General features: G+C 47.6%; 1 protein-coding gene across 1 annotated transcript in view; it reads right to left on the bottom strand.

Annotated features, from left to right (window-relative positions):
- LOC144504734 (interphotoreceptor matrix proteoglycan 1-like) overlaps window positions 1–12,664 on the bottom strand; it is a 287,982-nt gene extending 275,318 nt beyond the window's left edge. The window contains exons 1-3 of the mRNA XM_078230478.1: window positions 12,478–12,664; window positions 8,778–8,821; window positions 6,615–6,679 (exon numbers count right to left, since the gene is read on the bottom strand). Of these exons, the coding sequence (XP_078086604.1) occupies window positions 6,615–6,679; window positions 8,778–8,821; window positions 12,478–12,664 (296 nt within the window). The remainder of the gene's footprint in view (window positions 1–6,614; window positions 6,680–8,777; window positions 8,822–12,477) is intronic.
- Window positions 12,665–12,893: the final 229 nt, after the last annotated feature.

The following is a 12,893-nucleotide window of genomic DNA, read 5'->3' as shown; positions in this document are numbered from 1 at the left end:
ACCTTCCAAGCCCAAGACCTTTGCCACCTAGAAGGATAAGAATAGCAGATGTGTGGAAACGGGTGGCACAGTGGTTAGTGCTGCTGCCTCGCAGGACCAGGGATCCAGGTTCGATTCCCGGCTTGGGTCGCTACCTGTACGGAGTCTGCACCTTCTCCTTGTGTCTGCGTGGGTTTCCTCCGGGTGCTTCAGTTTCTTCCCACAGTCCGAAAAATGTGCTGGTTCGGTGCATTGGCCATGCTAAATTATTGACTGAAGGTGGGATTTTCCAGCCACTCTTGCCCCAAGACCAGAAAATCCTGCCCGAGGACAATGGACCTTTGCATGGTTCACCCCCACTCGCTACGATTCCCGTGGCGGGTTGGACGGGAAAATTCTGTCCCAAGTCTTTGAAGTGCGGCTTAAACCTTCTGACATGGATATGGAAGCGATAATACTGAACCACAGCTGGCACCGAGAGTTAGTGGGAAATTGAGCACAATGACATAGAATCCCTACAGTGCAGAAGGAGGTCATTCAGCCCATCGAACCTGCACCAACTCTTACCCAGGCTTACCCCGTAATGCCCAACATTTACCCCACTAATTCCCCTGACCTATATCTTGGGACACTAAGGGGCAATTTAACATGGCCACACGACCTAATCTGCACAATTTTGGACATAGAAATCATAGAAATCATAGAAACCCTACAGTGCAGAAGGAGGCCATTCGGCCCATCGAGTCTACACCGACCACAATCCCACCCAGGCCATACCCCCACATATTTACCCGCTAATCCCTCTAACCTACACATCCCAGGACTCTAAGGGGCAATTTCTAACCTGGTCAATCAACCTAACCCGCACATCTTTGGACTGTGGGAGGAAACCAGAGCACCCGGAGGAAACCCACGCAGACACGAGGAGAATGTGCAAACTCCACACAGACAGTGACCCGAGCCGGGAATCGAACCCGGGACCCTGGAGCTGTGAAGCAGCAGTGCTAACCACTGTGCTACCGTGCCGGAGATACACATGGTGTGAAGCCCGTAAGGCATCGTTGTGGGCAGGATGGGAACATTTGGAAAACTGTTTAAAGTCAATGGTTGGCCAAATGTTCCCATCCTGCCCATGGTGATGTTTGCCAGCGACAGGACTGAAAAATCCCAGCCTTAATGTTAAAATCTCCAGCCGCAGTTTTGCCGTTTAACAATGCTACAAAAGTGATTCAATTTTGTTCCATCCATATTGCAGCATCAACAAACTATCTTTTTCCCTTCAGACAAGTGAACCCTGCGTCCTTTTTAATTCCAGGATTGAGTTCAGTTACCATTGTGAGATTGATTTTAACCAGTAAAACTGTTCTCAGCTGGAAACTTTGAATGAATTCTTAATCTCCCCAAATACCATACTCAGCCAGCTGAGGGCAGACCAACCCATCAAACAAACACATGCAAATCTTTAAGCAAAACTGATGTTGATCAGCATTGAAATTATTATTCAAATTTTACATCGCTAGAACCATTTCCCATACTTTTAAGAAAAGCCATCAACGGATTTTTGATGCAGAGAATGATAAAGTGGAATTTAAGAATATCTCAACCATATATTGACTTCTAATTTCAGTAAATTCTAATTTCACATTGGTACACGGTGACAATATTCTGAAGTATTAAGACTATTCTAACAGGATCAGTGGAATTTGCTTTGCTTTCTCCAAGAGAAGATTTCAACCAGAAGGAAATGGAATCAGTAGGCTAGAGGCTCAATTAGAAGTAGCTCTTTGTAATTGTGACCAGGCTGAATCAGAGTTGGATAAGAAGATGAGTGATCGAGGCCTAATCAGCAATAACAGTGGCATGGGTTTGATCAATAATATGAAATAATTGGTTTCTGAACCTAGACAAGAATGACAAAGGCAAGATTAAAGGGAAACAAAAACAGAGAGAAGTGAAATTAATGGTGGTGAGTTTGAGCCCACGCTCTCCGTCCACGGGAATGGCAATACGCGCTCAAATTCCAGAAAGACTCGGAAAGCACGATTCACACCGACAAGTTTGAATTCCAACCTTCCAGGCCCCTTGCGTCACTGCCTGACCAGCATTTTTTGCCAATCCCTAGTTGTCCTTGGAGGGCAGTTGAGAGTCAACCACATTGCTGAGGCTCTGAAATCGCATGTTGGCCAGACCAGGTAAGGACAGCAGATTTCTTTCCCTAAAGGACATTAGTGAACCAGATGGGTTTTTCCGACAATTGACAATGGTTTCATGGTCATCAGTAGATTGTTAATTCCAGATATTTTTTATTGAATTCAAATTCCATAATCTGCTGTGGCAGGATTCAAACATGGGTCCCCAGAACATGGCTGAGTTTCTGGATTAATAGTCCAGCAATAATACCACGAGGCCATCACCTCCCCCAGTCAGCTCATTGTGACTGTATCAGCTCTGTGGAAGTCTATTAATCATTCCCTGCTCTTTCCCCAATCTCCAATTGCTTTCCATCATTATTTTGGACAATGCATTCCAAAGGAAAACAACTCCCTATTTTCCTCAATTCCCCTTTCGTCAATTATCTCAAATCTGTGTCCTCTCTTATCAATCCTCCTGCCAATAGAACATAGAACATAGAACATTACAGCGCAGAACAGGCCCTTCGGCCCACGATGTTGCACCGACCAGTTAAAAAAAAACTGTGACCCTCCAACCTAAACCAATTTCTTTTCGTCCATGAACCTATCTACGGATCTCTTAAACGCCCCCAAACTAGGCGCATTTACTACTGATGCTGGCAGGGCATTCCAATCCCTCACCACCCTCTGGGTAAAGAACCTACCCCTGACATCGGTTCTATAACTACCCCCCCCTCAATTTAAAGCCATGCCCCCTCGTGCTGGATTTCTCCATCAGAGGAAAAAGGCTATCACTATCCACCCTATCTAAACCTCTAATCATCTTATATGTTTCAATAAGATCCCCTCTTAGCCGCCGCCTTTCCAGCGAAAACAATCCCAAATCCCTCAGCCTCTCCTCATAGGATCTCCCCTCCATACCAGGCAACATCCTGGTAAACCTCCTCTGCACCCTCTCCAAAGCCTCCACATCCTTCCTGTAATGTGGGGACCAGAACTGCACACAGTACTCCAAGTGCGGCCGCACCAGAGTTGTGTACAGTTGCAACATAACGCTACGACTCCTAAATTCAATCCCCCTACCAATAAACGCCAAGACACCATATGCCTTCTTAACAACCTTATCTACTTGATTCCCAACTTTCAGGGATCTATGCACACATACACCTAGATCCCTCTGCTCCTCCACACTATTCAAAGTCCTCCCGTTAGCCCTATACTCAACACATCTGTTATTCCTACCAAAGTGAATTACCTCACACTTCTCCGCATTAAACTCCATCCGCCACCTCTCGGCCCAACTTTGCAACCTGTCTAAGTCTTCCTGCAAACTACGACACCCTTCCTCACTGTCTACCACACCACCGACTTTGGTGTCATCAGCAAATTTGCTAATCCACCCAACCATACCCTCATCCAGATCATTAATAAATATTACAAACAGCAGTGGCCCCAAAACAGATCCCTGAGGTACACCACTTGTAACCGCACTCCATGATGAATATTTACTATCAACCACCACCCTCTGTTTCCTATCCGCTAGCCAATTCCTGATCCAATTTCCTAGATCACCCCCAATCCCATACATCTGCATTTTCTGCAGAAGCCTACCATGGTGAACCTTATCAAACGCCTTACTAAAATCCATATATACCACGTCCACTGCCTTGCCCCCATCCACCTCCTTGGTCACTTTCTCAAAAAACTCAATAAGGTTAGTAAGGCACGACCTACCTGCCACAAAACCATGCTGACTATCACCTATCAATTCATTACTCTCCAAATAACTATAAATCCTATCCCTTATAATTTTTTCCAACATCTTGCCGACAACAGAAGTGAGACTCACCGGTCTATAATTCCCGGGGAAGTCTCTGTTCCCCTTCTTAAACAATGGGACAACATTCGCTAACCTCCAATCTTCTGGTACTATACCAGAGGCCAACGACGACCTGAAGATCAGAGCCAGAGGCTCTGCAATCACTTCTCTTGCCTCCCAGAGAATCCTTGGATAAATCCCATCCGGACCAGGGGATTTATCTATTTTCAGACCCTCCAGAATATCCTGCACATCCTCCTTATCAACTGTAATACTGTCTATTCTACTCCCTTGCAACCCAGTGTCCTCCTCAGCTATATTCATGTCCCCTTGCGTGAACACCGAAGAGAAATATTGGTTCAATGCTTCACCAATCTCCTCCGGTTCCACACATAACTTCCCTCTGCCATCTATAACTGGCCCTAAACTTGCCCTAACCAACCTTCTGTTCTTGACATACCTATAGAACGCCTTAGGATTCTCTTTAACCCTATCCGCCAAAGTCTTCTCATGTCCCCTTTTAGCCCTTCTAAGCTCGCTCTTCAACTCCCTCTTAGCCAATCTAAAGCTTTCTAGTGCACTACCCGAGTGCTCACGTCTCATCCGAACATAAGCCTCCTTTTTCTTTTTAACCAACAAAGAAACTTTTTTGGTGCACCACGGTTCCCTAGCCCTACCAATTCCTCCTTGCCTGACAGGGACATACCTATCACAGACTCGCAGTAGCTGCTCCTTGAAAAAACTCCACATGTCGGACGTTCCCAGTCCCTGTAATCTCCTAGTCCAACCTATGTTTCCTAATTCTCTCCTAATAGCCTCATAATTACCCTTCCCCCAGCTAAAACCACTGGCCCGAGGTTCATGCCTATCCCTTTCCATCACTAAGGTGAACGTAACCGAATTGTGGTCACTATCACCAAAATGCACACCAACTTCCAAGTCTAGCACCTGGTCTGGCTCATTTCCCAGCACCAGATCCAATATAGCCTCACCTCTAGTTGGCCTGTCTACATACTGAGTCAAAAAACCTTCCTGCACGCTTTGAACAAAAACTGACCCCTCTAACGAGCTAGAGCTATAACAATTCCAGTCAATATTAGTCAAGTTAAAATCCCCCATAACAATTGCCCTATTACTTTCACTCCTAAGCAGGATTGACTCCGCAATCCTTTCCTCAACCTCTCTAGAACTTTTAGGAGGTCTATAAAAGACTCCCAACAGGGTGACCTCTCCTCTCCTATTTCTAATCTCCGCCCATACTACCTCAACAGATAAGTCCTCATCAAACCTCCTCTCTGACACTGTGATACAATCTCTGACCAATAATGCAATGGAACAGGTTTCTCTTATTTACTTCCAAATTTCAGTATTGTCGAGCCCTCTATCCTTCCGTCATCTTCTCTGCAAGGTACTTCCCCGGAGCGGAGAAGCTACGACATCTTCTCCGGAACCTTCAACATGTCATTGATGAAGACGAACATCTCGCCAAGGCCATCCCCACACCCCCACTACTTGCCTTCATATAACCGCGCAACCTCAAACAGACCATTATACGCCGCAAACTACCCAGCCTTCAGGAGAACAGTGACACCACACAACCCTGCCACAGCAACCTCTGCAAGATGTGCTGGATCATCGACACGGATGCCATTATCTCATGTGAGAACACCATCCACCAGGTAAACGGTACATACTCTTGCGACTTGGCCAACATTGTCTACCTGATACACTGCAGGAAAGGATGTCCCGAGGCATGGTACATTGGCGAGACCATGCAGACGCTACGACAATGGATGGATGGATACTGCTCGACAATCACCGGGCAGGAGTATTCCTTTCCCATCGGGGAACATTTCAGCAGTCACAGGCATTTAGCCTCTGATCTTCGGGTAAGCGTTTTCCAAGGCGACCTTCACGACAAAAGACAACACAGAATCGCTGAGCAGAAACTGATAGCCAAGTTCTGCACACATGAGGATGGCCTCAACCGGGATCTTGGGTTCATGTCACACTATCTGTAACCCCCACGACTTGACTGGGCTTGCAAAATCTCACTAACTGTCCTGGCTGGAGACAATTCACACCTCTTAACCTCTCTCCACTCGCATTGTCTGCACCTGTAAAGACTTGATTACCTGTTAAGACTCGCATTCCAACTATTATCTTGTCATTGAGTTTGTGTCTATATATGTGCCCTGTTTGTGAACCGAATTCTTCACTCACCTGATGAAGGAGCAGCGCTCCGAAAGCTCGTGCTACCAAATAAACCTGTTGGACTTTAACCTGGTGTTGTGAGACTTCTTACTGTGCCTATCCCAGTCCAACATCGGCAACTCCACATCACTGCATTTGTTTGTCTGACTTTTCCCCTTCATAGGAATCTACTCAAGCTCTTTCCTCTTTAACAACAGTCCATGACTCTGTTACAGTTTTGCCAAACAATCTTTGATGAGTACTCACCTCCTGACTCCCCAAAGCCTGTCCATCATCTACAAGTCATGATGATGGAATCCTCTCCACTTGCTTGAATGAGTGCAGCTCCAACAAAACTCAAGAAGCTCAACACAATCCATGACAAAGCAACCAGCTTGATCAGCACACCATGCACAACCTTAAACCTTCCCCCCCCTCCACCACCATGCATAGTGGCCGCAATATGTACTAGATGTACTGCAGGAACTCACCAAGACTGCTTCACCAGCACCCTTCCTAATATCACATGGATCTTGGGGTACTTATTCACAGATCCCTGAAGGTGGGAAAGCAGGTGAATAGGAAAGTAAAGAAGGCATATGGGACACTTGCTTTTATCAGTCGTGGCATAGAGTATAAGAGCAAGAGGATATGTTGAAGCTGTACAGAGCGTTGGTTAGGCCACAGTTGGAGCGCTGTGTGCAGTTTTGGTCGCCTCACCATAGGAAGGATGGGATTGCACTAGAGGGAGTACAGAGGAGATTCACCAGGATGTTGTCTGGGATGGAGCATTTGAGCTATAAGGAAAGACTGGATTAGCTTGGGTTGTTTTCTATAGAGCAGAGAAGGCTGAAGGAGACATGAATGAGGTGTATAAGATTATGAGGGGTATGAGCAGGGTGAATAGGAAGCAGCTGTTCCCCTTGGACGAGGGGTCAATCATAAGGGGACATAAGGGGCAGGAGATTCAGAAGGGAGTTGAGAAACCACTTTTTCATTCAGAGGGTGGTGGGAATCTGGAATGAACTGCCAGGGTCGGTAGTGGAGGCCGGAAACCTTACAACCTTTAAAAACTGTTTGGATAAGCACTTGAAGCATCATAACATTCAAGGATATGGAACAAGTGCTGGAAAATGGGATTAGCGAAACTTTAGTGGTAGTTATAGTTGGTGCAGACTCAATGGGCCGAAGGGCCTTTTCTGCACTATACAACTCTATGACTCAATGACCAATAGGATAAAAGAGCTGAATTTCAGATGTAAGGTCGGAGTGAGTGACCTTGACAACAAAGCGCTATTTGACTGAATGTGGAAGTCAATGGAAATCAAGGTGAAAATCTTCCACTGGCTGGAGTATGCCTTGCAAAAAAAGAAGCTGCTTGTGATTATTGGAGGCCAGTCGTCTCAGTGAATCACTGCAAGAGTTTCTCAGGTAGTGTCCTTGGCCTAAATATCTTTATTTGTTCCATAAGTGTCTTTTCCTCAGTAAAAGAAATGGGGATGTTCGCTAATCATTGCACAGTTTTCAGTTCCATTTGCAGCTCTTCATATACCGAAGCAGTCTGGTTCCACTTGTAGCAAGAACTGGACAACAGTTAGGTCTGGGCCGAAAAGTTAGAAGTAACATTTGGGTCTCACAAGTGTCTGACAATAACATCTCCAGCATGAGAGAATCTAACCATCTCCTGTTGATAATCAATGGCATGACCATGGCTGAATCCCCATATATTCTGGGAGCTATCAAGAAACTTAACTGGGCTAGCCATAAAAATTCTGTGGCTCCAAACACAAGTAGGAGCTTGGGAATTAAGAACATAAGAACTGGGAGCAGGAGTCGGCCATCTGGCCCCTCGAGCCTGCTCCGCCATTCAATAAGATCATGGCTGATTCTTTGATTCCAATTTACCTAGGCCCGATTTGTGCTCATCCCAGATCTGTTATCATCTCATTGAAGTTAGCCCTCCCCCAATTAATTATTTTTGCGCTGGATTGCTCCTTGTTCATAGTCAACCTAAACCTTATGACATGGGGCAGGGGTGAGGGGTGGAGAGGCAGAGGGAATGAGTGGTTGTGCTGTTGAGCAGAGTCCCAACTTCCAACAGCCTTTTCATCTTCTCTAATGTGGCTGACCCAACACTTTCTGCTCACCAAGAGCTGGGAAGCACTTTGCTGCAATTTAATACGATAGTGAATGGCCAGGGTAGGGCTTTCCTTTATCCTATTTAAACTGGCAAGCTGAGTGTGCCGGCCACATAGGGCCCTATGCTTCATGCATAGGGCCCTATTTCCATAGAGCCAGATATCAGAGCCAAAGTCCCGAGACCCCAAAGCCCTCAACTGGAGACAGACTCCTCCAATTGCTCTCCAAGTGTGAGCACTGCCTCTGGAAATGCTGACAGAACCTTGCACGTTTTCTGCTGCAGCTCCAGAATCATCCTCTTCATCAGTAATCCCAAAGCTCAGCCTGAGCATCCAACTGATCAGGGCTTGGAGGGACCTGCACCATCTGATGGGATCTCTGCACAGCTGTCCCTGTCTAAACACATATCCACTTGTGATGTGAGCTCACCATCTGTCTGGGAGCTCGCAATGAGGTGTGTGTATCTAGGTTGGTGCATGTGAGTCAGACTGTGCGATCTCCTCTGAGGAGGATACCTCAGCCTCCTCCTGCACCAGGTCATGAGCGACTCTTGATGGACCTGTGGGAGATGAAAAAATGAACTGGAACTAACAAGAGAAAAGGGTTCAAAGTCATAGGGGTTGATCTTATCTTCTTGGCCCACCTTCTGACACCGAGCACTGGACAGTGCCAAGGGGGCGGTGGGGGTGGATCCAGGTGGTGGCGGGGGTTGGGCGGGCGGGGTGGGGGGGAGGGGGGGGCGGTGGCATTTGACCACAGGGCCCCTTAGTAGCATGGGGGGGATGGAGGATTGGCAATGAAGGCCAGCTATATCTGGGGGAGGTAGTGACAGATCTCTGTGCTCACATGTAGGAGAGTTACTGATTATTGTGAGGCATCCGATTGTAAAAGCTTTCAAACGTATAAGATCCTGAGGGGGCTTTACAAGATGGATGGTGAGATGTTTTCACTAGTGGAGAGTCTTGAACGAGGCGACATAGCTACAAGATAAAGGGCCGGTCATTTAAAGCTGAGGTAGATAGAAATTTCTTCTCGCAGAAGGGTGGTGAATCTCTGGAATTGTCTGCCCCAAAGGGTGGTGGTGGATGGATCATTAGAAGTATTTAAAGTGGAGGTGGATAAATAAAAGGAATTAGAGACCGGATGGATCAGCCATGATCATATTGAATGGTGGAGCAGGCTTGAAGGACCTAGTGGCCCACTCCTGCCTCTGGGTGGCACGGTAGCACAGAGGGTAGCACCGCTGCTTCACAGCCCCAGGGACCTGGGTTCGGTTCCCGGCTTGGGTCGCTGTCTGTGTGGAGTTTGCACATTCTCCTCGTGTCTGCGTGGGTTTCCTCCGGGTGCTCCGGTTTCCTCCCACAGTCCAAAGATGTGTGGGTTAGGTTGATTGGCCATGCTAAAATTGCCCCTTAGTGTCTTGAGATAGGTAGGTTAGAGGGATTAGTGGGTAAATATGTGGGGGTAGGGCCTGGGTGGGATTGTAGTCGGTGTAGACTCGATGGGCCGAATGGCCTCTTTCTACACCGTAGGGTTTCTATGATTTCTTGTGTTTGTGTTGATTTTATTCGATATCGCTCGAATGACCATTTTTGAGTCAGTATCTAGAAACCTTTCTTATCCCTTTCACTGTGAATAAATGGAGGTAAATATAGATCAGCCATGATCTCATTGAAAGGCAGAACAGACACAGCCCAGAAGAGGAAAACAATAAAACAGGGAAATAAAAATACTGGTCTGAACTGTTTTTTTCCATCTGGGAAGGGGCTACTTGGCTCATTCCCATTCCAATACTCCTGAAAGAAATGGTGGTGAGCAGGTACTTCTCCTCAGGTTCGGGAGCACTTGTTTCCCATTCTTTCCTCCATTATATTACCTTAGAATTAGAAATACAAATTTGGTCTGATGGAAAATACAGCTGCAAAAAGACAGGAGAAAGTTCAGAGAGGACTGAAAGAGCATTCAGAGGTTTGAGAAGAGATTCACAGAATTAAGCTTCCTTTATTAAAGGAAACTGATACATAAACTTAAGCTCATTCATAACTCTGCTGCCCATGTCCTAATGTGCATCAAGTCCCGTTCCCCCTCACCATTTTGCTCTCTGATCTGCACTGGCTTCCCCCTCTGGCAAGGCCTCGATTTTAAAGTTCTCAGGACTGTTTTCACCTCACTCCAATTCTGGCATCTTGTGGATACCCGATTTTAATTGCTCCTCCATTGGCAGCAGTTGCAGAGGCCCTAAGCTCAAGAATTTCCTTCTTAAACCTTTCTGACTCTCGAGCACTCTCCTCCTTTAAGAGATATCTAAAAACCAAAGGGGCCAATCTTACCAAAAAAATTATAAGTACCAAATGAACTTGAAAACAGGAGAGGATCACACTGCTTTTTTTGGGCAAGATAAAAATGGAATCTTACCCGACTGTCAAAAAAATGAAGCCAAGCCTGTTCCTCACCAGCAGGGGGATGAGGGGGAGGGGAGGGGAGAGGGGGTCTAGCTCACTGAAAGTCATCAGATAGCAGCAGAGGGCACCACAGTGCATGTGTGGATCTCTGTTCTGTGAGCACAGAGATCTGTCTGTGACAGCCTCCCCCAGCTACTGCTGTTCTTTGTGGTTGCACCCCACACCCCCCCCCATTACTGCGGGGCTCCATGGCTGGCACCCCCCACCCTCCTGCACACAGACTAGCCGATCACCGATTGCAGAGTGGCAGTGGCCTCCCCCCGCCACCCCCAATTGCGTTTGCAGAATGGCAGTGGCCCCCTCCCCACCCGATTGCTGTTGCAGAGTGGCAGTGATCCCCCCACATTGGTCCGCCCCTGTCTGGCCCTGCCCCTCAGTTCGCATCACCCCTCAGACCCCACTCCCTTGACACTGCTTGGTGGGCACTGCAGGTGTGCCAGACTGGCAGTGCAAGGGTGCCAGCATTGCTCAAGGGGCACCCCTACTGCCCAATCTCCCAGGGGGGCCTCAATAGCCTCTGGTCCCACTGGCAAGGGCATCACGATAGATCCCTGTTGTTGGGGACCATATGTGATCCTCGCTGGAGAGAACCTTCACCGGCGAGGGCACACAGGCAAATGTGCCCGGACGATTGTGTCCTGGGCTCACTTGCAATATTTAAATCTGTATTTAAATAGATTTAAATATTGAGATCAGCCTCATGCTCTTTTTGGTGCTGGTATGATTGCAAAAGGCGAGAAATCGGGCACGAACCCTTCACGCTCTTAGCGGCTTGCCCTGCCCATCGACCAGTGGGACGCAATGGTAAGATCATGGCCTCTATCTTTGACCAAGGTTTTGGTTATGTGTGCCAATATTTCCTGATGTGCCTGAGCGTCAGTTTGCTTGTAGTTGCGTGCCTTTGGGACATTGTGTTGTGTCAAAGGCTCTAAAAATGCAAGTTGTCATGGATCCATGATTACAAAATGGTGAAAGGAATGGGTGGTTAAAGGAGATGATTTAAATTGGAGTTTGTATGCTATGTAAAAAATCAACATGCAAGATTTGAGATTGCTCGGATTTTTTATTGCATTGGAGACATGGAGCAGATTGTCAGCTAAATGTTGCTCCAATGTGAATTAACACCTATAAGATATTGTTGGATGAATATTTTTTTTAAAATATGTAAAATTAGAGTACATGGAATTGGGGGTAGTGTATTGAGATGGATAGAAAACTGGTTGGCAGACAGGAAACAGAGAGTAGAAATAAATGGTCCTTTTCCAAATGCAGGCAATGACTAGTGGGGTACTGCAGAGATCAGTGCTAGGACCCCAGTTATTCACAATGTACATTAATGACTTAGATGAGGGACGAAATGTAATATCTCCAAATTTGCAGATGACACAAAACTGGGTGGGAGGGTGAGCTGTGAGGAGGATGCAAAGATGTTTCAGTGTGATTTGGACAAGTTGAGTGAGTTGGCATGAATGGGAGATACAGTAAAATGTAGATGAATGTGAGGTTATCCACTTAATATGGCAGCGCAGAGCTGAGGCAGCACGAGGAGCTTGCACCTCTCGTACACTGTGCCACGTACAGTGAGGCTTGCTACACAGTAGCCGAGGATACCCACAGACCGGGACGTTGATGCCATGGAAATGGACTGCTGCATCGGCAGCACTGACAGCCCGAAGCGCTTCACCGCAGCCGGGTGGATGAAGCTCTCGGTACTGCCCGTGTCAAACAGGCAGTCAGTTACGTGGCCATTTACCTCGATGCCCATAGTTGACCAGGCATGTGGGTGAGGTCTGGAGTGGTCCAGCACGACTGAAGCCACTGTCGGAGCAGGCGAGGCGTCCGGAGTAGCAGGCACCGTGGATGCGGTGGACGGAATCCAAAATGGCAGCCCCCGTGAGTCGATTGATGGCACCCAAGATGGCGGCCCCCGCAGGGCGCATGCGGCCGATGACGCCCACGATGGCGGCCCCCACGAATCGCACGCGGTCGACGGCGCCCAAGATGGCGGCCCCCGCGATCCGCACGTGGTCGATGGCGGCGGGGAGGGTGACTACCGAGGGTCACACGCGGTGCTGCTGGGCTTTGAGGCCGACTTTCCCCGGCATACCTTAGCGTAATGCCCCTTCTTCCTGCAGGCAGAACAGGTAGCGTCCTTCGCAGGGCAGCGGC

This window comes from Mustelus asterias, chromosome 15, assembly GCF_964213995.1.
Source record: "Mustelus asterias chromosome 15, sMusAst1.hap1.1, whole genome shotgun sequence".
NCBI lineage: Eukaryota > Metazoa > Chordata > Chondrichthyes > Carcharhiniformes > Triakidae > Mustelus > Mustelus asterias.
Note: the sequence above shows the minus strand (reverse complement) of the source record. Positions and strands in the feature narration are given on the sequence as shown.